The sequence below is a fragment of the Molothrus ater genome, chromosome 6 (assembly GCF_012460135.2).
Source record: "Molothrus ater isolate BHLD 08-10-18 breed brown headed cowbird chromosome 6, BPBGC_Mater_1.1, whole genome shotgun sequence".
Lineage (NCBI taxonomy): Eukaryota > Metazoa > Chordata > Aves > Passeriformes > Icteridae > Molothrus > Molothrus ater.
In genome coordinates, this window is record NC_050483.2 from 4299665 (window position 1) to 4326808 (window position 27144).

The 27144-nt window shown below is 43.5% G+C and overlaps 1 protein-coding gene across 5 annotated transcripts in view; it reads right to left on the reverse strand.

Moving 5' to 3' along the window:
• HIPK3 (homeodomain interacting protein kinase 3) overlaps window positions 1–24214 on the reverse strand; it is a 69342-nt gene extending 45128 nt beyond the window's left edge. For 2 of the 5 annotated variants that reach the window (XM_036383983.2, XM_036383979.2), the window contains exons 1-2: window positions 24005–24214; window positions 7851–8937 (exon numbers count right to left, since the gene is read on the reverse strand). In XM_036383983.2, the coding sequence (XP_036239876.1) occupies window positions 7851–8935 (1085 nt within the window). In that variant the 5' untranslated portion in view covers window positions 8936–8937; window positions 24005–24214. Of the gene's footprint in view, window positions 1–7850; window positions 8938–19365; window positions 19387–23270; window positions 23737–24004 lie in introns of those variants that run through there. The other 3 variants (XM_036383981.2, XM_036383980.2, XM_036383982.2) reach the window with 3 other exon arrangements.
• Between the last annotated feature and the right edge of the window lie 2930 nt (window positions 24215–27144).

The window sequence follows — 27144 nt, forward strand, 5'->3', positions numbered from 1 at the left end:
GCCATATTCTCACAGGAGCCCCACAGTGGGGGCAATTTGTCACAATATTTACAAGTATTAGCATTTACAAATGGTAGCACTGCAGCTACCACTGATATTTTCTGCAAGTGAGATATCTGATATAGCCACGCTCACGTATGAGGAACAGATCTTGGGGACTTAAATATCAGTGCAGTGAAAAAAAAAAGGATCACATTTCAGTAGATCTATTTTCATATGTGAAAAATAAAAGCTGCTTCCCAAAACTTTAGCCAGGGCAAACAGGTCTATCATTCAAGCTCAGCAAAAATTAAATATAGCAAGAACCAAGAGCTCTTTTGCCTTGAAAACCATGAAAGAATTTCCATTCTGTTAAACTGAAGCAACCTAAGGACTAAGAGAACCCTCATCTGAACTCTGATTCACATTGCTGCTCCAGTCATCATGATTAACTTGAAATCTGGGCTGACATTACTAGAATCTCCAACAGGTACATGGTACCTTCAAATGCTCCATGTGTTATCCCAGTTTATGTTACTCAGGGAATCTCTTGCTCAGGAAAAAACCCAACATGAAGGCTGGATGGCATTTCATCCACTCCCATCCTCATGATTCTCCTATGGATCTTCAGAGAGGATTAAAAAAAAAAAAAAACCTTGCAAAATAACAGTAACCCTGACACCCTTTTCTACAGAATTAAAAAAAAAATCCCAAACATGAAACCAAAAAACCACACCATTACAAAAAAATCTACTCTTGTTTTCTGCTTCTATGAACAGAGAATAATAAGGTATTAGAGAGCATGTTATGTTGACTAGAAAATAATGAGAGAATTGAAAATACATTTGTTATCAAATAGCTACATAAACATGAAGTCATGATGAGCTAAGATTGCCACTCCTGGATGATACTCTTAATGGTTTTTGTTCGGCCCTATTAATCATGAAGTTTAAAAGGGGAATTCAATAAAACAATTAATGAACAGTATGCAAAAAGTACAAACAAAGTCTTGCCAAATCAATAAAACAATTTGTTCACAGACACAAGCCACAAAGGCTTATCTTGACATTAAGTTCCGTTTGCTCCGATAAGGAAATAAACCAGCAGCCGCAGCTCTGCGACTTTAAAGAGGGGGGGAAAAAAAAACTGTGAAGTGTCCCAATTCACTTGTAACAGCAATTCCTTACATTATCAGGACTCTCTTATATATACCCCTGCCTGCAAGCATGCTCACAGCAGAGCAGCTGACTTTGAACAGGCTGACCTTGAGCAAGCCAACGACCTCAGCAGCATGTACTTCTGGCTTATTTCACTGCAGCAGCGAAACAGCCTCACCATCTATAGAAGTCTACCGTTCCTGGCCACCACCCCTGACTATTTTAAGATATCCCAATACACTTCAGTGATGCACAGTTCAAAGTGATAGAATAACATCTGCTAGCATGTTGAAGTGGATGTTGTTTACAGAGGCATTTTTAGCTTGTTCTCGCACTGCGCTTCCCAAACTGACAGAAAAATCAATTGATTAACAGAGCTTTGCTTCTAATTTAAACATATCAACCCCAAAATTTAATAAACACTGAGCAAGAATTTTAGGCATTGTGAAAGGAGACAAAACCCTTAGACACCCCACTCTAGAAAAAGCTCATTTAGAAGCTTCAAGTATGCAACAGCAATGGGTGAACTTGAAAAGGCAGTTGCTTCCCGAGATGTCAGTTTTGCAGAGTTTCTCCCCTTGCTCACTGCTTTAAAGAAAAGCTGTATTAAGAGATATGTTTATTGGTATATAGGTTTTTAACTGCTATTTGAAACATAGAGAAGTTGCATGCTGATCTGACGTTAGGGGAAGATAATCGTCTGCAGGGATGTAACGGTTGTGTCACCGAGCCACAACAACCCATCCTGCTGACAAGCCCAACCTACAGAGAGAAAACATTCCATTTCCAAATCCCACTCCAGGGAGAGTCACTGTCACTCTGTGTTCTCAGGAGTCCCTGGAGTGACAAGGACCAAGTTACAAAGGCCAGGGAGAAAACAAGCCTCTCTGGGAATTTATGGCCATGAGAATATTTTTTTCTAATTTTGAAGTAATGCATGTAAGAAAGGAGAACAAGAAGTCAAGTATATTACATAAAGTTGAGGGAAGAAAAAACCAGCCTAAGCTGAGGGTGGTTTATTCTGAAACTTAGCATGAAGCTGCAAAAGTCATAAATAAAAAGCTGTCCTGCTGCAACGGCCTCAGAGCACGCACAGAGCCCTCACTGAGCCCAGCTCAGGGGTAGTAATTAAACCCCACAGCTCAACTACTTTATTCTCCTTCCAAAACTCTTTAAAACAGAAGGGCCCATATCAGACCAAATCACTCTTTGAGCTGCAGCAGAACTGACTGGGCAAGTGAAAATAGTGTCGTGACCACAGAACACAATTATTATCGCTTTTCCTCTGTCCTCTCTGATCTTCATGGGAGAGGAGGGTAAGAGAAGGAGAGGGGGAAAAGCCTGCTCTCAGCTACCAGGAACACATCCAACAGCGATTTTTCCATCTCTCTGAGCTCCGTTGCAACACTATTGACATTTGGCATTTTGTCTGGAACGAGTCTGTTGATTAGGCACTACCCTTAGTTGGAAGGCTGGAGGGAGAATATCACTGTCCAGCTCTGGAATGAGGTGACTGCACTGAGTGCATCTACTCACATCACTTGCTTTTCCTTATGAGTGCACTGCTGAACACCCAGGATCGTATTTTACTGCTGTCACCAGCGGAACAGAAAAACATTTCTGAGCTATGAGCATCTCTTACTAACCAGACACCTTCCATTCTGCCACACCACTGCAGCTGCCCAGAAGCCTATAGGGTCCAGCTGGTGCCCAGTTTAATCTGGAGATCACTTATATTGCTTCCCACTCACTTTGTTTTCCCAATGAATTTGGCAATACAAGTTTGCCTGCAGATCCCTGGATGCCAAAAGGAACATCCTTTGGATAGGAAACCAAGGGCTTATGATCCCTCAGGTTTTAGCTTTTATATTTTTCAGATTCTGTGCTGCTTTAGTGTGTGGGCCTAAGCTTCACATCAGGGGATGCTGAGCTCTGTGCACAGAGCAGGGAGACAAAACAATTCCTGCTCCAGCTGGGCACCAAGGACAAATGATCCCAATCTCAGCCCAAGAGCACAAACCCCGTGGGCTGGAGAGAGAAAAACAAGCAGGGTGGGACTGCAGGGGCTAAAGCTGGAATGGGACAATGAACTGCAAGATGCAAATGGAGCAGAACTGATCCCAGGGAGAGAGCCCGGGAGCGCTGGGGCATTTTGGGGCCATTTTGGTTCATCTTGGGTGCAGCCCTGGCTGGGCTCTGGTGCTGCCCAAGGTGGATCCATGGAGGAGATGCTTTGAATCAATCCCTGCTTGATTCTTTAGCTCTGTCCTAGGGCAGCCTGCACAAGGCATCATTTATCCTCAAAGCACATTTTCAGTCAAGCTTCCAGCTGCACTCTACCAGCAATATGATCTGACACAGCACAAAGGTGATGATGTTTTCCTTGGAGACCGGAGGTGAAATAAGCATGGAGGCAGCCACAGGGGCTGGTGATGAGCCACTGTTGAACTCCTTTTGGGGGCTGTGCTGCAGGATCCTGCAATGAAGTAGCACACTCAATGGTTACTGTCAGATCCACAGTGTGACAGGGATTTTATGAATGATGAGTTTGGTGAGGTTTACTGAAGACTCAATTTCAAAATCCCCTTAGGAAGGGAACCCAAATTAAATCAATATGAAGGTGATTCCCCTTGAAAAAAAAACTGAGCAGTAATTCCCTGAAGAGTTACCTCTGAGTGCCATACACTGAGAGGGCCACTGCTTCCCATGGCAACAGAAAGGAAGGTAACCTGGCTCCCTGAAGCAGATGGGCAGCACCACCTTGACCATTTCACTCCACTCCTCTTGGAGGCTACTGCTAATTGCAGACAGCCATTCTGAAGCCTCTCTTCTCATACCTGCTTTCCCAAATGCATCTCACCTCAGGAAAGAGGGAAAAACAAAGGAAAATGACTTCCAGAGAGAAACCATGTCCTGGGAGAACTTTCTGCCTTGCCAGATGAGCACAAGAGACCAGACTTAGAAACAGATGCTTTGATTCTCCTCCTCCACAGCCTGCACTGCTTTCCATTTGGGATGCAACACTCCCCTTCTCATGATTTGGGGCACAGTTGACCAAAAGGACAGCAACACACTCCTCATACCATTTCCATAAATGACAAAAGCTTGATCACCTACGCTGTACGTAAGGGTATTTTCTTTTGAAAATGTACACACTGCTTAGTAATTTACCTCCTTAGATCACTCATAAAAGGTCAGCAGTCTTAATGTGTGAGGCCAGAAGCAGAAAAGGGCTTCAAATACCAGATCTCTCTAGTCCACAGCTATTAAAATCCAGACCAGCATAAAAAGAGCATGTAAGCACAGACACTGCCTTTCAGGGAAAGAGCATTGAGAATAACATCAGATCTTTAAAACAAATAAAAAATCATCTCTGACTTCAGACAGCAAATCGTAGCTAGTATTTATTCATACCCATACTCAACAATTTCTAGCAATACAACAAACAGGAGCTTCCAAAAGGTAACAAAATGTCAAATCTATTTTTCATACTTCTTTTAACCATTTTCTTATTTTCTCTTTGCTTGTCAAAGCTGAAACAGAAACAGGAAAACATCAAGTCATTATCACTCCATACAGTCTTGTCTCCATTTTTGTGTTTGCTTATACCCTTTTAAAATTCAGTTAGTCTCACATGTTTAGGACCTCTCCTCATACAAAAGTACCCTAATATTTCCAATTATCATTAGGTCACCTCTCCTGCTGCTATAGGCAAGGTAAGCCAGCCCATTATCCATTCACCTGGCTACATAATGTTCCCCTCCTTAAGTCCTAATCCTCTTATTACTCATTTTTCCAACTCATTACTCACTTCCTCTTACAGATGCAAATTAGTGACACTAGAATTCAAAAGAAACAGTCTATTTTATTTATATAGGCTGTATATAAATAAAATAGGATTATTTATTTAATTCTGGGAATTGGGGCATTCTCCATTCTCACAATCATTAGTTCACTCTGGTCCCAGGAACAAAAAAACAGAAGCAATGATCAGACCAGGGGAGAAAAAAACCCAACAAAACAAAACCAAAAAGCACCACCAACAAACAACTTTTTCTCTTTACTCAGTTTTGTAAAACTTGCTTTGACATGTCACAGTCAAACAGGTGAAACCTGCACTATCACTCCCAGGTTCTTCTAATACAAAAAGCATTTAAGTACAGTTATGTTTTATATATAACTTCTCCTTATTTGATTGACCAAAAGCACAACCTCTCTTAAAACAAATGCCATCTCAACACAAGATATTCTCTGAAGGCCCTTCACATTCTTCTGTAAGACTTTTCACTTCAAATTTCCCCAGCATCATCTATTTTTGAAGTTTTTGAATCAAATCCCTATTTTCTGCTATTATTTGCACTAGTCTGGTGCTTCCAATGGAACAAAAAGAAATTTTGACGAACTGCCAGTCTACATAAAGTTAGTTTGAATCACACAACTGGTAGAGAGCTACACATCCATGATGAAATCCAGTATGTTGAAAACCTGTTCAGAAGTAAAAACTTCTGCTGAAAGTAATTTTGAAGTATAGTTGTTTGGTGGTTTGGTTTTTTTTGGTTTTTTTTTTTCAAAATTATCTCAACCAATATTTAGATATTAAGAAAAATTCAAGTAGATGGACCCTAACCTTTTTTCTTCTTTTTATTTTCAAACATTTCTGACTTAGATGCTGCTTTATAGTAGGGTTATAAGACTATACAAAACAAACAAAGAAACCTGAAACCTGAATATTTACAAAGCACTTAAGCATAACTTAATAACTAGGAAACTTTAGGTGCACACACCATATGAGTCCATATCATTCAAGAACAGCATTGAGGCAAGACAAGTATATGCACCCACAAATCTTATCTTATTCTTGGGGGATGATATATTTGAATTAACACCCACAGGGAACCTCACTAAGTCACATTTGAGTGTAATGCAAGCATCCAACATGCCAAGGAGTTGCACACTGATCCTGCCAGCAATGGACCTGCCCAAACCCATAAGTGTGCCAGAATTTTATTGAGAGCTGCAGAGCAACATCAAGCCAAGTAAAACACAACTACAGCTACTGCATTTTTATGTAGGCAACTGAAAAACAACAATATCTTGTCTATTGAGCCATCTGAACTAGAAAAAAAAAAACTGCTGAAAGTAGTTAGTTGAGGCTGAAGTACTCCAATAGGACCACCCAGCCTGGCTGTCCACAGTCTCCCCTCTGTTCTTGGGGAGAAAGGAGTGAAAATTGGCAATAGATCACAATAATCTGTAATTGCTTCAATAAATAAAAAAGCCAAAATAGGTAGGGAAACATTCTCAGACCATGCATCTTGAGTATCTGCTGGATTCTGATTCTGCACAGACCAGCTCAAGGTAAGACCTTTGCACTTGTCCACAGCCTCTCAGAACTCCTGCCATCTTTGCAAACCTGGCCCGATCTGTCCTGAGCGGCCCGAAACCGCAGTATCTTTTGATTTTACATAGAAATTTATCACAGCTTTTACACCAAAATGAACTCCCAAGTTATTTAACTTTTTATTCCCTCTCATGTATATTTTTGTATAATGTGAACATGCATCAATCCATAACATTTCCCTATTTAGTTTTCTGTTGATGAACTTCATGAAGTTTTAAAATCCTCTGCTGCAGTTTGCAATTAAGTAATAGAGAGTGCAGGTGATGAATTAGAATATTTTATGTGAGCGCTGTACATGAAGCATTCTTGTTTATAAGCTACAGTGAAAAAATAGATTCCTCTGGCATGAACTCCAATCACTAATTTCATCAAGCCTAGAATTGCAGTGCACAAGTTTTCCTTTCCAGCATGAATAGCTGTAAAATATTTAAAATTTTCTTCCAAGTACTCATTGTCCTAGTTTACTAGCTTCTTACTCAACCAGCAGATGGGCAATACACAGCACATACTACTGCCAGTGATGCAAAGCAGAACTGGAAGATCTTCAATCAACACAAGTTTAGCTCATAAGGAAAACAAAAGGACTAAATATTGATAATTTTTAAATGCCAGGCAGATTGGGTAACTATTCAAAGAGAGCTTTAAAAAAACAACCAAACAAAACTATCGAAAACATACACCCATTTTCAGGCAAAAGTAGAATGCAACTACATACCAAAATCACTTTAAACACCCTTTTGCTATCACCCTCAACATTTAAGCATCCTATCACTCCCTAACTCCAGAAGTTTACTGAACTCCACAGCTGCTGAAGGCACTCAGACAGAATGGAGTTTCTAAGAACTAGGGAAAATATTTACAAGTGCTGGAGAAAAACAGAGGCATTTACATAATCTTTGGCAACAGGATATAGAAACATGGCACTTTAGGACACTGTCCAGCTGCTTACAGGAAAAAAAATCCATCATGTTAGGAAGGCTGGAAAGACATCCTAAACAAGCAAGTGAAAGATAATTTTTTTTCTTTTCCTTTTGAACAGTCTCAGAGGTCTCAAAATAGCAGTAAGTGATGGCTTCAGAGAACAACACAAAACATACTTCCAGGAAAAAGACAAGACTATCAAAACATTCAAAGCAAGTATTCACATTCAAAACAGCAACCAACTACAGAACTCTCACATTCCTAGATGGTTTTACCGTTTCAAATCATTCTTACTAGTTACCTGGAGGAGCAATTATTTAAGCCATTAACTTTAAGAAATGCTAAAACCTTGTTCCATAACAGGTAAAAAAAACAAAGTAGGAGACACCTACCTGTAATACCGAGATTGTAAATAAGTTGAACAAATAGTCTTTGATACATGGCTGGCAGACCCAAAGTCTATGACTTTGACCCGGTAAGGCTGCCGAACAGGATCCACCAACATAATGTTCTCTGGTTTGAGGTCAGCATGGATTAAACCCAGACTTTTGAGTTTTTTCAGTGCAGTGGCCACCTGTTGCAGAATAGGCCTTATTACTTTCAGTTGCAGAGGGCTGAATTTGTTTTGTTTCAGGAAGTCGTACAAGTTCTGTTCCAACATTTCAAAAACCAGACAGGTGTGGTTACGATGCTGAAAGCATTCGTAGGCTCTCACAAAGTTAAATTCATCAGCATTTTCAGTGCTCAGCCTCGCTAAGATGCTCACTTCTATCTGCCCTTGGCGCACATACGAAGGATGATTCTTCAAGATTTTGATTGCCACGATCTCGTTCGTCCCCCTTTTCCAGCACTTGACTACTTGTCCAAAGGTCCCTCGTCCCAGGAAATCGAGAACCTCGTAGGTGTTTTTCACCGAGCACAGCACCTCGTGCTGCACCAGCTGGTAATCCCCGTCCCCGCCGGTGCCGCCCTGCTTGGAGGCGGCCGTGGCCACCACCGTCACCGGGTTGGCCACGCCGCTCTGCAGCATGGCAGGCAGGATGGACAGCTCGTCAACGATCTGCATCGTGCTGCTCTGGTTCTCCAGCTCCTCACTCTTACGCTTCAATCCACATCGCTGGGCTCCCTCCAGGAGATCCGAGCGGCTTCCCTGCGTCCCGGCCCCCTCCGGCTGAGGTTGCTGCACCCACGCTGCCAACGCTTTTGTAGCACCTGCAGTATTTTTTAAAGCAACAGCATTTGACTGCAACCAAAAGCTCTGTCCTCGAGGTCTATCAAATGGGTTTTTAGTCTGAAAGAAAGTACTAACCCTGTGGGGAGAAATTCCAAAGTTTTTACCATTCACATAGATTTGCGGGTAGGTTCTTTCGTGGTACACACAACTGCTTGGTTCTAGTTTGAGTTTCTTCACACTACAAAAGGCACTTGACTGGGTTTGATAAACATATGGTGGATAGACCAAGACTTGTGAGGCCATACCTACAGGGGGAAAGGAAAAGAAAAAGCAAGTGAAAATTGTGCGCATTCCCAAGCTTTCCAGCCGCTGCAACTTCTAAAAGAAAAATCAGGACACCAGTATGTTCTCCAAATGAGCTGGTCTAAAGTTGTTTTATATTTAGTTCCTTGTGGCAGAACAAGCCCCTCACGCTTTGCCTGTGCCCACAGGAGGACTTTAGCAGCAGCAGGTTACTGCAGTTAAGTGCTTGAGCTGGTTGCACAGGACTGAGACAGGCTGCAGCACATGGCATTTTTGTGCTACCTTTGTGCTGTTAAAGTCAACTTTCATTTAAAACCTCCCACCATTTCTACACACAAAAGTAGCACAGTGCTCAGTAACACAACTGAAAAACCAATTCAAATATTTAGCAACCATGACAAAAAATAACTCAGGAGTTGATAATTGTGAGTCAATGCTACCCGTTACACAAGGAATCCAACCTATTCACTGTAAACACCAGCAACCTTCTGACAGCAGACAAATGTCACAACAGCCACAGACCAAAGAATTTCACTGGGATGAAAATGAAAGTGATCAAGCCATGTGCTGGGGCCCAAAATAACTCAGGGGGCATGGGTATATACACATAAACAACGACAAAGTTCCAGTAACTTACATGTACAGTAACCTAATCCATTCACCAAAGGCAGGTGCTTTCCTTGAGCTCTGCTTCACCCCACTACAGAAATTCGTGTATCAGTGACAGAGTCATGGGGCTAGAGGCAGTGAATTTACCTTCCAGGTGTCCTCTATGCACTGACCCAGTGTCCCCTTCCAGACCTGCCAAACACCAGCCTTGAACTGTCACGTAGTTAAGCTAAATACTAAGAAAAAGGCTCTGGATGGACCCCAGTGGAACTACAAGGTGTCAGGGAAGTTATGGTTTATACCAGTCTGATCAGCTCCCAGAGACAAATTCAATACAATAATACCTTAATTAGATCACTTAATCACACCAAGCACATGAAAATTCTGGTAATAGGTATTTAAATTGCAGATGAGTCACATAAAACTTGAGCTAGACACTGCAGTGACTCTGATCAAATGAAACTAACCAAAAGCACAGCGTAATTATTCTGAAGCTGTGATTTCATTTATGCAAATGAACATTTAGATATCTTAAGAGCAATTAAAATAATCATACCAACACCTCAGTTTAGAATCCTCTAATGCGTTTTGTCCCAGCTGCAGAAGAAAACTTCAAAGCTCTCTCCTTCCCAAAGTTGTTTTCTCAGAGCCAGATGATGTAGAAAGCTGGAGACAGCCAGGAAACAGCTGGGCTCTTCTGCCACCAAACATGATGGAACTGCCACTGGCCTCCTGCTCCACACCAAGGACTTAACACTAACTATTAACCTCAAAACACAGGAAAAAACTCCTCAAGCTCTTGACTTCTCTCCTAAATAACATGCCCCATTACAAGGTGCATAAGCATTACTGTTGACTAGGAGATCTTACTGCCTTTTCTAACACAATTATATTTAAATAAATCACTTACCCTGATCATATTATTTCGATATCCAAAATTCAGGCCTCAGTGCCTGCCCCAGAAAACACATACATCCAAGGCCCCTCTGGAGCTTCCAGTGGCACCTGCACAGCTCAGGCCAAGCCAAACCTTCTATCAGCACCTTACTACTCCTCCAGTTCTGGGATGACTCAAATATCACATCTGCCAAAGACACTAAATTATCAAAATAACCCTTGGGAGTTTTCTTCTTAAAACCTTTCAGAGGTTCCCACTACAAAATGATCTGCTTGCTTGTTCATCACAATCCTCTTACTTTTTGACACATGTGTGCTTGAAACAAGTAAGATATTCAAACTCAAAAATCATTTACATTTCAAAGCAAAGAAACCTCTCAAGGACACACTAGTGTGTTATCCCAGTTTGCTGACTGGGGGGTTCAGATGACCAGAATCACTTTCCTGACTCACAGACAAACCCAAATGCTGGGCAGGCACAGCCACACCACGAAGCCCCAGGGCAGGAACAGGTCCCATGCACCTCCAGGCAGGAGGGACTGAGGACACCTGGCCCACAGGTGACAATCTGGCCAAGCTGCAGCAGTCCCACAAGGTCAGTCTGCCCTGGACCTACCTAACAGCAAAAATCTGCTCCGCTGAACTTCTGGAGAAGGTACTTTCCTGTGTAAGCATGTCACCAAAGCTGAGGGCACTAGATGATGATTATAAGTACTTTGAAAAAGCTACACTGAAATTAAGGCTGGTTTTGGAAGACAGGACAGTCCAGCACAAGGAGAACCAGAGGGACCAGAGGCTCACTCAAATCCCCACCTGAGCCTGTGAGCACCACTGGCATTTAAAAATGTGTAAATCTTCTAGAGTTCATGCTGTTCAAACCAGTCCAGAAGGTCTGGAGGAACACAGTCCCAGTTTTCTCTTCAACACTAATTTCAGTTGGATAAGAAAAACTAGACTATCATCTTTTGGGGTTAGTGTGTTTCTTACAGGACTAACTCCACGACCCTGAACTCCAACCACAGTAACAGCTCTGTTCACAGATAAGAAGTGTTTACTGAGTTATTACAAGAACATTTTTAGCAACTCAAAAAAAAAAAAAAACCCACTAAAAAAAAGAAAATTGACCATTAAATGGGACAGATAACATATCCTAGAACAGCCTTTGATACAATCATCACAGACTGAACTAATAAAATAAAATTTTACTCCACACAAATAAAAACAGACTTGTACAATCATCTTATTTCTTACCTTCCCCTAAACACTTCTTTACAACTCCCATCATTTTGCTTGTCTTTTTCTAAACACACACTTCTAGATGCCAATGTCATTTGGAGAAGCTACAGTATCTTCACATAATCAGTGAATCCTGTGAAACAGGCACATAAAACCCTGCAGCATCCTACACCTGAGACTGCTTAAAGACCTCTGCCACACACTCACAGCGTTCAGAAGGCATTTCACACAGAAGCACACTCTAACCAACCTACATGCAATGAAACCCACCAGAACAGCATGGACCTATCCAATACAAGCAGCTGTTGGAGGCCTTTGAGAAGCTAGGTTGATAAACAGAACTGATTTCCCCCCACCCAGAGGAAAACAAACCCCCACACACAGCAAAGCTGCACAACAAACCTTGAAGAGAAAGGGAAAATACCACAACACCTCTACTGTAACAGCACTGCTGTGTTTTAAGGGGTTTTTTGTTGGTTTGGGGTTATGGGTTTTTTTGTGTTTGGGGATGGTTTGGTTTTTTGGTTCTGTTTTTCTTACTGGGTTGATTTGTTTGTGGGGTTCAGAAGCTTTTTTTTAAACTATTTTGAGGTATTTGGATTACAATACAATCCTATGGATAGCTACACCTGTAAGAATAGACTTACTGTGTTGCAGGTTTTTTGTTGCCTTTTTTTTTTTTTAAACCAGGACTCCCAGCAAAAGAAAAAAATACACATCACATTTTCACCTAGCAGAGAGTGGATCTTTCCTTTCCCCTGTCACAAAACATTTCACTGAGCTCATACATCCTTCTGCATACTTGTTAATAAGACTGTTCCTGCTTCCTCATACAAACTGAAGCTGGTCAGACTGCACCTACATTAACAAGCCCAGCTGCAGAAAAAGAGAGGGGTGTGTAGAGCCAAAAGTGCTAAAAGAAAGAAAAAGTCATCTGTGCTCATTTCAGGGAGTTACTCGAGTCTGAACACACATAAGGAGCTGGTGCACATGTCCTACTTAAATTTAATTTAAAATAAAAACCAAACTGCACACTACAAGAGCCCCGCAGGATGCTGAAAAGTGCAATTTCCAGGTGACAGTACCACAGGCAGCCTCAGAGTAACCTCCCTCTTGACTTTCAGTTTTAGTCCATTTAGTCCATTGCTCCACACATATTTTTAAAGTCCTCTTCTCCTTCATTGAGGGCAAAGCAAGTGTAGCCACTTCAGCACAGTGCCTGCCCTGGGGCAGTGGTACACACAAGCTGAATTTGGCTCTGGAGCTCTGCAGCTTGTGTTCTCCAGCTGGAGGCTGCTGCATCCCACCTCACTGCTGGGGAATAGTGCAGGGAATGTGCACAAGAAAGGAGTTTTGGGACAGCCTACTAACTGTTGGCACCTCTAGAAAGGCTCCCTTCAACGGAACCAGTCCTCTTGGTTGGAAGCAGAGAGAACTAGGAAAATTTGGCTTGTTAAACATGAAACTAGACAAAACATGTGACTTCTGACCAGAGCTGAGGCTGTGAATTCTGGGCTTCTGAAAAAAGTATGAACAAAGTAACAAAGCAAATGTATTTCACCTAAGTAAATTCATTGTTTATTCCTTTAAATAAATTAACAAGTGTATTTTCACAAAGTAATGTCAGTGGACAGGAGGCACCTCAGTTTGTCCCCCCACAACCAAACTTCTCTGTACAGAAACTGAGCAGGGAACCAGGCAGATGCATCTCAGCAAAACGAGGCACCTCAGGTTAACACCTTGCTAATGTTCACCTAGGTGTAACAATGCTCTCTACTTCTCAAAATTACATCTGCAGCCTTCTGGGGCTAGGCAAACTCAGCAGCACAACCCACTTGGCACACTGTGACAACCTGGAGCAGCACAGGCTGTTCCAGGCCTGAGCACCATTAATAATTAACTGTACAGTGACATTTCCACATGGCTGAGTTGGGGGGGAGTGTGGCAAAGTAACTGGTTAATAAGGCCACTGCAGGGGAGCTCAGGAGAAATTGCCACAGTGCTCTCTTCATTTGTCTGTGAAATGCACAACTCCTTCCCCCAGCACTGCAATCACCCTGCTGCTTCTGGTGTAGTAAATTCCCAGCAGCCAGAGGCAGCCACCTAATAACAGAGTTAAACTGTAACCCAAGAAAACTTGTTTTCCAACTTCTTTCAGGCCTCCATGGGCAAAAACCAGCTCCAAAACTCTCACATCCTCTTCACAGTGCAGCTGGGCATCGAGGGAGGCTTTCTAAACATTCAGTAACTTCCAGCAAATGCACAATTGGAGCAGTGGCACTTACGAAATGTTTTGTTTACATCATGCATCACTTTGGAAACACTGTAAGGATACTAACTGTCATTTTTTCCAGGTAAAACAATTGTTCTTTTCATATTAGGTGCCACCCAACTTCTCAAGTTATTCAGCAAGTACAAAGCTGAAATAGTTGCCCTCTCTTTCAGCACAGATGAAAGTCCATTACCAGTAGTAGCAGCACCGCTACGTTACTGTTTATTTTGGATATGTAGCTGAACAAGCTGTACTGATGCAAGTACTTTCATACCCCATGACCTGCTCACCCTGAGGAATTCCCTCACTCCAGCTGGACAATTAATAACAAAGCACTGGCAATTGAGGTTTCATGTAATTTATAAAGGAAAACATATCTACAGAGAGTGCAAAGTTCCAGAAATACAAGCCCAGGGAGTCCCAACCCTCTGGCCACCTCAAAACCAGCTCTGTGACCCACAGAAGGGAGAGCAGAGCAAAGCAGAAAGCACTGAGGTGTTCCAGGTAACTTGTGCCCTATAAATGGTTTCCTCAATGACAGAGGCAATTCTGGACACAAACTGCACAGGCACACACACTGCCCTACAGAGAACCAGGAGATGCAGGAGCAGCTGCTGATGATATCTCACCAAAGAAACCAACACCCAGCTCTGGGGCAGCAACCAGAGATGCAATTTCATGACAAAAGAAATCATTACCATTCTTGACTAAAAAATGTATTCCAAAGCTCAGGGATGTTGGCCCATCATTCACCAGGAGCATTCAGCTGAGCCAACACAGCCTTTGCCCCACATGAAACCTCAGTCCTGCACAGGTCCAGGCTGAAAGGCCAAAGGTTGGCTCCAAGTTTTAGTGGGAAGCAAAGGATACAATGATCCAATTCTGCCCTTGTAGAACTTAGTTACTAACCACCCAAAAAAATGTTACAGGGCTGATTAAGGTCTGTGCAACAGCGGAGATATTTTTAATCAGACACCACAATGTTGCACTGATAGCAGAAATTGAAAATATCAGTTGGTTTAAGTGTGATACAAGCCAGTCTCAATTGCAGCATTGTCTCCATCCTTGGAAACAGAACTGACACCATACACTGAGCACAAACATATTTTACATAAAATATCAGAGTGAACTGCTGTGACTCAACGCTGCCATAGCACCAGCAGCAGCCCTCAAGAACACAATTGCTTTATTCATATTTTCCACCAATATCAAAAGCTAAATCTTGGGATACCAATATGACTGCAATCATAGCTAAAAAGATAAACGAAACAGTACTGGAAGCATTTCTTTTTCTCCTGGGCAAGCTGGAAAGCAGGCACAAGCAGTGCAGCCTTGGCCACCAGCCCCAGGGAGAACATGCCCTCCAAATCAGAATGTGCCACCATCAACAGAAACAGCACATTTCAACCAGCCAGGGCTTCACCAGCCTAATCTCTTCTTTTAGAAGACTAATTCCTTTTGAACCTGGAAACAGCAGGCACACTCAAATAAAAGTCTCTAGCAGTGGGGATTAGGAGAGCCCACACTTTCTGCAGGACAGAAGTGCTGGAGGATCCATCCCAACCACCACTGTCTGCCACCGTTCGATGCAGCAGGAGGGCCAAGGCAAGCAGAGAGGCAGGGCACTTCTTCCATTGCCCTAAGTATCTCCAAAAGATTCTGCCACCTTGCCTAAAGCAGAAATAAAATTTGATAGAGAGGATTAGCCCAAACTGCATGTTGGTATATCACATGTTCAAATGCCACTGTACTTAAAAAAAAATTTCCTTCTTAGTCCTTTCTTATTTTCAGTCATTTTATTTTTGTGCAATTGCTCAATTTTGCATTTTTTTAGAATGCTGGGTGTTTGCTAGAACTAGAAATGGATCAACCCATTTAAGCAATTTATTTTGAAATTTCATTTTAAAATAGCTCTAGACAATACCAAAAGTAGCTCCTGTAAGAATATTCATTTAAATGTTTGTTGCCACTTCACAGAAAGTAAGGCAGCACATCTGCATGCCCAGGAAGGGGTCCTACTTACATAGAGTTCATCAAGTCCTCTCAACTACTCAGTGAGGAGGAAACTCATCCAAAATTACCTTTCCCCCTCTCAGGAAAAAAGATTTTCACCCGGTCAAAAACAAACAAGCAACAAAAACCAAAGCAAACAAAAAAGCCCAAACAACAACAACACAAAATTCCTGTTCTCCCCACAGGACCTGCACATTAAGTCTAGAGCAGCACACACAAAAAAACCTGTTGAGCTCATTGTATGACATGCAATGCAAAAATGTGCAAATCAGGCTCTCTCCTGTACCAAGGGGGTGAATAAAACTTTCCTACATATTGAGAACCACCTGGTAGTAAGCAATATTTGAGTTACAACTTTGCCCAAATACATGGAAAAATCAGTCCCTCTTCCAAGAAGACCAACAAGAATGTCATTATCAAGTGGTTACTGAGTTGTGAAACCAAACACACCTAGAGCACACTCAGCTTCCTCTGCAACAAAAATGTCAGAGTAAATAGAACGTTAGCATTTATTTGTTTTAAAACTGACTTAACTGCAGCAGAAAAAGATCAATCAAGATAAGTGTGTGGGATTAGATGCCTTGATTATTTTACAGTTTTCAGGTCAGTTGTCCCAGCTACATCTAGTAACAACTCTCAAACATATACAGACTGAGGTAAACAAACACATACACACACACATTAAGCAGGAAGGTATTTTTACACATACACAAACAAAAAAAAAAACCTCTGTGAAGTCCCAGTATTCTTCCCATAATAAAAAATTGTTATTTAAAAGTGGTTTGAATATTCTGCTTTTATATAACAGGCGTTTTTCTTTCCTTGTAAGCAACACCATCATGAAAATAGCACTGGTTGCTTGCAGAAAACAGCTGTATAAAGTGGACATAGCATCTACTGTAGAACAGTTAAAAAAAAAAAAGAGAGGGAAAAGGTGTTTATACCTACTTTCAGCTTTCTAAGGATGTAGAGATGCAGTATTTCCTACAGGTATATATCAGTGCACTAGAAATCCATTCTCTCTCACAGAAGGATCAGCCTTCTGCCTCCTAATGAATCAGTAACTGTTATAACACATATTATAATGCTTCCCGAAGCCACCAGGGCAAGAAATGTCTCTCCCTCCCCTGTGCAAAGAAACTTCCTGATTTAACTACACAGAAACCATGTGAAAAGAAATATTATATGCAGCATACAACCCACTACCTGGGGACATAATAATACTGCTAAATGTGCATACATTTTTTCTCTGTTGTATTCCCTTCCATGTTTAATAATCTTTCCACTTGTAGCATAAATAAACCTTTAACAGCCACTCTTGTTTTAATCTTCACAAGAATGTTTAGACACCTCTGTGACAGAGTTTTAAAAACACATCTAGTCTCGAGCAGCATTTGCCACAAAGAGCTCCCAAAGCATTTCTTGGGAACACTTCCCACCATGGCCTCTTGCTGGGCTCAGAGCTGACACGGTGCAAAGGAAGAAGCCAGCCCACAGCATCATTGCAAAAACCATAGAGAAAAGTTATTAAAATCAGCCTTTATGAAAAGCAATCTCATGAAAGTAATCTGCTCCTATTAGGCTGAATACCAACTAATTCTGCAAATCACAAAATAAGTTGGTATGAAAAGGAAAAAAGCACTTGGTCTCCTCTTAGGAACAAATCTGGTTCCTTCTAAAGGGCTTCACAAGACCTCAAACACCAAAATTCCCATACTTAACAGATTGAAATGCTGAAAAATAAAGATTATCTGAGTACCTCTTCTACCCACATACAATCCCTAATAATCTTCAAAGAGAAGCTGTGGAAAAAACTTCTCAACTGGAACATACAGACTGCAGACAAGCAACCAAGTCTAACAGTTAAAAAGAAAAAAAAAAAAAGAGAAGAATTGAAAGGAAAGGGGTAAGAAGTATCAGATGACCAAAGTTTCTAAGAAAAACTCAAGAAGGAAGATGTTGATAAGACAATGATGGACATCAACAGCTTCAGTCAAAAAGGCAGAAAGGCATCTTACAAGAAACAACTACAAATCCTCCTGGAAATTGTGTAAGTTCCACCAATTGTGCCAACACAGAAAAAAACCTGCACCATAGGAAAGAGGGGAAAAATTAATATATATTTTATTCAAACTAGTGGAATTTGGTAAAGTAAATAGCTTTTTTTTTTTTTAATGCTGACAAAGGACCAAAACAAAGCAGTAAACATGTTGAGACTGTGGAAACACAAGAGAAGAAATATTTATTCTATCTACATATGAAAAAGTAAATTACTTTTGCAAAAGCGAATTAATAAAGCTTTAGGAAAAAACGAGTATATAAACACTTTTTATGGATACCTGATACTAGTAGTTACTTATGTCTTCCAAAGGGAGCTTAGATCACCAGTAAGAAAAACTTCTTTTCCTCCCTTATAAAACTTTCTAAAGTATTGAGGTCCTTTTCTCTCAGCATTTTGCCTTGACAGGTGAGCTTCCTCATGCAGCCCTTGAGGGGGGCATGCATTAGGGGTCCCATCTGATGCAGGCAGGCATCAGATTGTTTCAGTCTATTCCAGCAGGAAGAGGGAGAGGTTCAGGTGTCAGCTGACAGCCAGAGAGGCAGGGAGCAGGCCTGCAGGGATCTGGTCACGCTAATAAAAGCAGCAAACATCTCTGCAATGAGGACACTCCAGCCCCACACAAAGCACAGCTGCACACTTATTGCAGCCCCAGCTGAAGTTGCTCTCCTGGCACTTTCTCCTGCCCAGGGACCAGTTTTGCCATCTCAAGATGAGGTCAGCACAAGGCAAAGAGATCCACTCCCATCTCACAGCTCAGAGCCAAGTAAAACTAGAGAAAACCCCTAAAATAACCCAAAGCAGGTTTTCTCAGGTACTGGTGGCTGCTTGCCCCAAGGCAAGCGAACAGCCAAGCCAAGCTTGGTGATAAAAATCTTGCCTCACCCAGTAATTTAAGTTCCTTGGAGGTTTGGTGTCCTGGTGACACAAAGAACAGCTGCAGGACAGTGGAGTGTGGTGACCCAGAGCAGCCTCCAGAACACAGGAGAGCACACGACACACTCAGACCAATGGATTATGAAATCCAACAGGCCTGGAGAAGTGGCCATGGGCATCTCCAATCATCTCCAAAACCTCCTCTTTTCAGGGTGTTTATGGGACCACCACATGTATCCAGCAAGTGATCATACAAATAAAAGCTGACTTTTTACATTAAAAACCTTATTGGTACTTCATTTGTAATGTGCTTTAAAAAGCACTAAAAAGTCTTCTAGAGCTGTTACATTATTTCAGCAAGAATGGAAAGCATGAGTTTAAGATTACTGATGTTAAAGATAGCTTTTTTGATGGGAGTGCCCCTCCTAACATGCAAAAAGAGTTCTCTGCATGTAAGAATCCAATTACCTTTTTAATATTGGGAGTTGCTGTAGCTTTGATCATCCTAAAAGACAGGAAAATATTTCTTATGCCTATTTTCTCTTTGGATGTTTGACTGCATCTTCTTTTATTGCTCTGTTTTGGAATTTGAACTTTGCATTTTCCTGTTATACCCAAATACTGTAGAGCATAAGAAAGCTGGATAAAAGGGAAAAAAAGGATTATATTCCTTACTTACAAAAAGGAATAATTTCCTAATATTTTTCTAAAAACATAACATACTGTACAAAAAGTTTACATAATGCTGGAATTAATAAATATGTACAGTTAATATTCAGAGAGGTATTTTGAAATTACACTGACTCCAAGTCTCAGCATAAGGAAAAAAACAGAACTAAACTACTTGAGTCTACTTGTTTAAAAAACAGTTGTTATTTGGCTCTTCTTCCTTTTCCAAGCCCAATTGCTAAACCAGAGATTGTTAGAAAGTTACCCACTATCCAAAATGCAGTATTAAAATGCTATATGGAAAAAAAAAAGTGATATGCAATGAAAAAAATACGACAAAGCTTTACAAAGATTATCTCCAAACTGCATCTAAAACCAAGACTCACACCAACTCCTGCCATCTTTTTCAATATTCACTATATTGAAATAAAACAACTGAAGAACTAGGGGGAAGAACCTAGCATGTAGGAAATACATTATCTAATAAAGTCACCAACTAAAATCCACTTTCACAGTTACATGTTGTTCTCCTGCTCACCTGTCACTCAAAGCACAGTAACTCTGAAGAAAAAGCTACAATTTCTCTAAAATTCTGTAGAAGAGGTAGAGGCTCTAAATTAAAACTCTCTAAAGGGGGAATGGGCAAAGCCAAGACCAGGTAACAGGATTTTCCAGGCTTTATCCTTCATTATAGGTTATTTCAGGTTAAACAGAGGGTGCTCAGTGCCTGTAGAAGTCAGAAAAGGTAACCCATTACTAACCCATATCATAGCATCAGTTATTTTAGGCTGCTTTAAATGGAGTTACATGGTCATTTCAGGTGCACAGCACTCACAGCATGGTCTGGAACATGCTCAGTGCTCATCCTGGCTCCTTTCCCCATGTCTGATGTTGTGCTCAGCCCAGCCACGGTTCTGAAGCACAGTTTCAGACACTTGAAGTCCCATCCTGTACTCAAGATCTATTAAAAGTAATTAATTATTTTCTTTCAAGACCTATTAAAAGTAATCCATTGTTTTCCAAGATCTTGTAAATACCAACTAATTCTGCAAATTACAAAATAAATTGGTATTAAAAGGAAAGAGGAGACCTTTTCTTTCAAGACCTATTAAAAGTAATTCATTATTTTCCACTCCACCTCTGATTGTCAATGAAGGGATCTCAAGAAATAGAATATTTCAGTGACTTAGGAACTTGGAAAATACAAAACGGTACAAACAAGCTTTTCTGAAGTCTGAAAGGTGGATGCTATTCCACAAAATTCAACAGCCAACTCATGACAGAGGAATGTTGGTAGCACCACCATGACACTTCCACATTTCTTCTTCCCTCAACCAAGGATCACCAGGTGATTATCAGGCCTGCTCTACCCAACCTGTACTTCTGTCAGTCAGAGCAGTTTAATTCGGCTCTAATGCTTCTACAGATCAGATGAAATTATTTCATATATTCAGAAAAGTCGAGGCTGATCTAATAAAAAAATGTAGGAAGGCCTCTCTGTCCTCTGCTTTACTCCCCAAAGTTCTATGCAGAAAGCAGCACAGTAAAAAAAAAAAATAGAGGGAAAAGGTGTTTACCCCTTCTTCAGCTTTCTAAGGGTATAGAGAAGCAGTATTTCCTACAGGTAAATATCAGTGCACTAGAAATCCATTCTCTCTCACAGAAGGATCAGCCTTCTGCCTCCTAGCGAATCAGATCACATGAAATCATTCCATATATTCAGAAAAGCTGAGGCTGATCTAATAAAGAAAAATGTAGGAAGGCCTCTCTGTCCTCTGCTTTACTCCCCAAAGTTCTGTGCAGAAAGCAGCACTGTCTGCAGGAACTGCTCTGCAAGTGCCACGACACCCCACACTGCAACAGTGAAATTTAGCTCCACTAAAAGCAGTTTCTCCTTCTGTATTTAACATTCCTCCAAAATACATGTCCAGCCTCAAATGACAGTGCTGTTCCCGTTACCAACGCTGCTTTTCTCCCCCCTCACACACAAGAAAGGCAACCACAAAATTCCCGTTCCAAAGGCACCGCTTTGTCAAAAGGGCCTTTGTTGCAGTGATCAGCACACTGGCAAAAGGGAAAATACAAGAAAGAGATCCTATAGAGAGGTAAAAAGAAAACTGCTCTAAAAACAGGAAGTGTGCAATCCCTTCAGAGAGGGCTACACACACCTAAACACGTGAGCTTGGGAAAACACAGCCTGACATTGCTACACCTCTGGATTGGTGTTTCCACAGGAATTTAGTACAGTGAATTCTGTTCCGCCCAGGGGCTGGTGAGCTAACCAACCCTTTGCCTCTGAAAGTGCTGCTCAGCCTCCCATCCCCTTGCACAGATGCCATCAATCCCACAGATGCTTTTGGAAAAAAAATCACCGATTTGTTTTGAAGCAACTGCTGCAAACTGGAGGACACAAGCAGAAAAGCAGCACATGCAAATAAATTCTAGTGGTTTTTTATCAGTTAGTTCTGAAAGATGAGTTGCAAGCTCAGTCTCCCTCCCCACACCCTGTCTTTGTCTCTGCTATCTTGTTATGCAGGAGCCTGTCTCATTTCCCTGTTTCCATAGGTAGTTGTTTGAAAGAGACGAGGGAGGAAACGCGCAAACACAACAAAAAAAAGCCCGAAACAAAGAAAAATCACAAGCGCCGCAGAGACCCCAGGGCAGGGGCAGCTTCCCGAGCAATTTTTCAATGAAACTTTATTCCAGCTCATGGAACCCATCCAGTTCCACACCGCCCCCGAGCCCGGAGAGCCACGCACCACCACCGCAGTCGGAACCGGAACACCCAGCCAAATTTATCTATAAAAAAAATGAATTAATTAACAAGCACGAGCGGTGCCACACCCTGAGTGAGCTCCGAGCAGAGAAGCCCCCAGGAAGACGTGGAGGGAGTGAAAAGTCCGAGGGCTCTCAGCATGTGCTACCATAAAAGGTCCGCAGATAAAGCCGCCCCACGGCTCCAGCGGGATCAGTTTTCCCCCGGTAAGTCCGCGTTAACACTTTGCTCTATTTATTTGCCATCTCACCATGCCGCTTCGTAATACAGTATTGACCTATTTTCCAGGTGCTTAATTAATCTCTCTGCTGGCTGTCACGCTTGTTAGGCAGTTACTGGTGTGTATTTTAAACTTTAGTTTATAGAAAGCTCTAGCAAATTAAGTCTGTTACGGAATTATTATGTCAGTCCTCGCACTCCATCCCAGCTTTCCTACTCGGTGCGACATCATCAGAGCCTAAACTTTTTGCAAACGATGTCACGGAGAGGTAATACTGGGTAGAAAATGAATAATCACACAAACATGCATTGTTATCGACAACTATACAGCTTCACCTAATGTAATCGTCGCTCCCAGTAACATACTTTCCCACAATTTCAAGACACTGAAATAAACAAGGCAATACACAAGTAGGGAGATGCGAAATACACAAGCAGGAAGATGCAAAAACATCAGAGCGCCACATAATTTCTGGCAAGTCAAGCCCTGGAGTGCCAAAAACTAAGTTAACAAAGAAACAAACAACCGCAGTTTCTGACATTTTAAGTCAGATGCAACAGTTAGTAACAAAAGTATAGCCTCAAAAGAAAGCTCTTTATTATATACGTGTAAGCACATAGCATTGACGATCGAGGGCTCGATCTAAATAAAAATAATTTTTACACACTCATCACAATCTCCTACAGCGTTAAACACATGCAAACGCACCTGCCAGCTTTACAATTGATACCACGACGAATCCAGAACAAACCCCGCACAATCCCTGCCGCAACCATTACGGCAAAGCCTCCGGCACACAAACCCCTCTGTTTTTACAGAGCTCGTTCTTGGGAACTGACCAAATTTTAAAGCGTCCACTTCCTTTCCAGTTGCTGTTAGTGATGCCGGCCCCGGGCACCATTTGCCGCCCCAGCTTCCCCCCAGCGCGGGTCTCTCCTCGGGGCTCAGGGCCGAGGGTCGCGTCCCGCCGGGACTGCCAGGAGCGGCCGCGCCGGCGGCCGAGCAGCACCCGGAGCGGGAGGAGCCGCGGCCGCGCCCCGGGACCCCCCGCAGCCCGGCCGGCCCCGGCGCTCCATACAAGGCACGGAGGGAGGCGGCGCGCCCGGAGGGGAGCGGGGCAGCGCCGGGAGCGGGCGAGGGGCGGCCACACCTCCCCCGCCGGGCGGCGGCGGCCTCGCTCGGCACCCGGGGCGGCTCCGGGCCGCGCCGCGGAACGGGAAACTTCAGGGACGCAGCGGGGCGGGCGCCGTCGAGGGCAGCGGGAAGGGGAAGCGGCGCTGCCCGCTCGCCGCCGCCGCGCTCGGCCAGGCCGGCGGCGCTGCCCCGGGCAGGGGGGTCGGGTGTGCCGCGGAGCACCCCGCGGGCAGGGCGCGATCGCCGCCGGCAGAGGCGGCGCCGCTCGCCGCCCGCGGGGCCGGCCCCGCTCGCCGCCGGCCGCTCACCTTCACGGGTCGGGCCGCGCTGGCGTCCGCGCTGGAGCTGCCGCCGCCGCCCTGGGCATGTCCGGGAGCGCTCCGGGAAGCGCCGCTCCGGCCGGGCTCAGCCGCTCAGCCCCGCCGCTGCTGCTGCCGCCGCCGCCTCGGCCGCTGCCATCTTGTCCTGGCGGCTGCGAGGGAAGAGCCCCGGCTCAGCCCGCTCGACAGACCGGGCCTCCGCCTCATCTTCCCGGGGAGGGACCCAACCCGCCCCCGGCCGCCGCCTCCTCCGCCTCCGCCTCCTCCCGCCTCCGCCCTGCCCGCGGCGGCCTAGCGGCGCCCGCCGCCGCCCATCGCCCCGGAGCGGCGGGCCGCGGCCCCGCCGAGCGCTGCGGAGGGGGCGCCGGCCAACCCCGCTCCGGCGCTCCCCGGCCCCCGCCCAGCCCGCGGGGCGCAGCCTGCGGGGCGCTCCCGCCGCCCGCCGCTCCGCTCCGCCCGGCCCGGCCCGCCGGCAGCGCCCCCGCCCGGCCCCGCCGCGCAACGCAGCCACCGCCGCCGCCCCGACCCCGCTCCGCGCTCGCTTCTCCCGCACCGACCGGCCGAGGCTGCTGTGCGGCCATCACCACCCCTGGCAGCAACTCGGCGGCGGAGCCTCCTCAGCGCCAGCTGACGGTCCCCCCGGGAAGTCCCCCCTGGGAGGACAACTTGAGATGCTCCTACCGCGAACTGCCGTGATGGTCCCCCCGGGAAGTCTCCCCTGGGACGACAACTTGAGATGCTCCTACCGCGAATTCGCCTCTGTGCCCGCCCTGGTCTGTCACTACCTGGAGGAAGGCAAGCTGGTGCTTTGTGGGGACTCTGCCAGGAGCACCTGTAAAACCCCCAATAATCCTCCGGTGCTGGCCATCCCAATCACCACACCCCGAATCGGTGAGCTCTCCCTCCCAGCTCTCAATTAGCTGCCAACTCCCATAACACTCATTCACACACACACAACGTGCTTAACGATGAGCAAACTGGTGCCAGGACAAAGGCCTGAGTCTCAGGACCTGGAGCTTAGAAGATGACAAGGTGAGAATAAACGTACCAACTCCTAACTCATTTAAATGAGTGCTCTGGCCTCGTAAGACAAAGAGACTTCCCTAGCCAGCCCTGAAAACAACTGTGAAGCACCAACCTTCCAGATCTGGTCTGACATCCTTCCCTGGCTCGCAGTCCTTGCCACGCTAGCCGGAGCCCATCAGACACACCGCCAGCTTTAGAGGTAGCAGGGCAGAGCAAATGTATTGACCAGTTTGCGTCCTGCATTACAGTTCAGCATTTTGCCTTGCTCAACTCTTCACAAAATAACAGGATACACCCCCAGTAACAACATGTCCCTAATATTATACATCACTTAAATATTAGTGGTTTGTAGGACTGGTCAGCTTCTGCAAACAGCATTCTTGACCCAAAATAGTGTTCAGCTGATGTGGGGCAAAAAAGGAATTACTGTTTGCCTGTAAAGTATTTAGCCCCAAGATAAATCCTTGGCTACAGCTACAACTGGACATCACATGCTTCTCCACCTCTTGCCAAAAATAACAAAGAATTTCTTTATTTACTTGCACAACTACACGTACTCTGCTATTTTTTCTCACTACTTGTTCCAGTATTTTCAACACGTGTCTGCTTGATTTTAACCTTTATTTAGGACCAATCCTTGTAATAAAGATTGTTAGGATGTGAAGTCAGAATTTGAATTAATTAATTGGAGAAGCCAGACTTATTGTACGGAAGTGCTAAAACCTAACATTGGTTTTACTACCACAACACCACCAATTTTCAGTCTTGTAAGTAATGAGCCATATAATTTAGGGCTGGGGAAGAAATAGGTGGGTGTCAATGGTAGTAAATTATAGCACTCAAGAGCTGCTCATAACATCTATTGCTTACTAATTTTAGAAATATTAATCAAGCTCCTAAAAAATAACATCCTACAGAGTTATTTCTACACATTTTATTAATATATAAATAGACAGTAAATGTTGATAAACATTCTTGTTGATTACTTAACCATACAAACTCTAAAATGGCTTAACAAAAAAAAAAGTACATTAAATATATGCTGATTCAATCCATACTTGATCTGCAAACTTACATTGGTGTATCACTCCAATTGTATAAATTATATATCACCCCAAATTGTGAATCTCAACATATTTTTTCCAGCTGTTTTTTAGGATCTATTTCTAGCAAATTTCTCATGTTTCACCATGCACCTTCTCTACAATTTGATAACCAAAACAATCCAAATACAGTTGTAAATTTGAATGTTACCAATCCTCTACTAACAGGCAAAATGATGAATCCAGTGCTCCACGGATACATCTGCACAATTTTAACCAACTTTGAGAAACAGATTTGAATTTAGATTTAGAAAAGAAGGGGTGACTTTGGGCTCATTAACCTCTCTTATCATGCTGTTCTCTCACTGGAGTTTTGGGTGGGTCACGTTTGCTAAATGACAGCACCTCCTGAAACATCCCAGCACTGTCAGTTCTCTCCTCATGTTCCAGTTTTTGCTAATTAGATCAAGCTAGACTCCCACTCACCTTGCAACAGGAGTATCACCAGCGTGTAATCAAACTCTCAAATCTCGTTGAAACTCCTTCAGTTGCTTTTGTGGAGCACAGCACCCCTCTGCAGATCCATTGTTTGTCCTTATTTCCTTTCAAGCCCCCTCAAGGAGCTGCCTTCTTTGGCAGCTGTTTCAATTAAAGCTTTCCTCAGCCTTGGGGCTGAGGGCTGGCCTCAGTGAGTGCAGGAGTGATGAACCTCCTCTGTCAGAGACTCCTGGGGATGACTTTGGCCACAAAATAGTTTTGAAGTGCCCACAAAGCACAATAAAACAACATTAGATGTATCAGCAAGCTTTAAACGCTCTGATCACCGTTTCTATCAGAGGTTAAATCTGTGACTGTGTCTGAGATGCCCTCACATGACTTTTTTTTTGTCACCTGGAAAACAGCAAACACTTCCCTGTCCTAATTTTCTCTTGGCAGGTACATTTGTGCTGGTAGGCAACAGAGGGGTTAATGTGGAAACTCTTGTTACACCTGTAAGTGCTGTGGGCTCCTGATACCGTTTGGAGGGGAGGGTTTTGTTTCAAAGTGCTTAAGTAACTC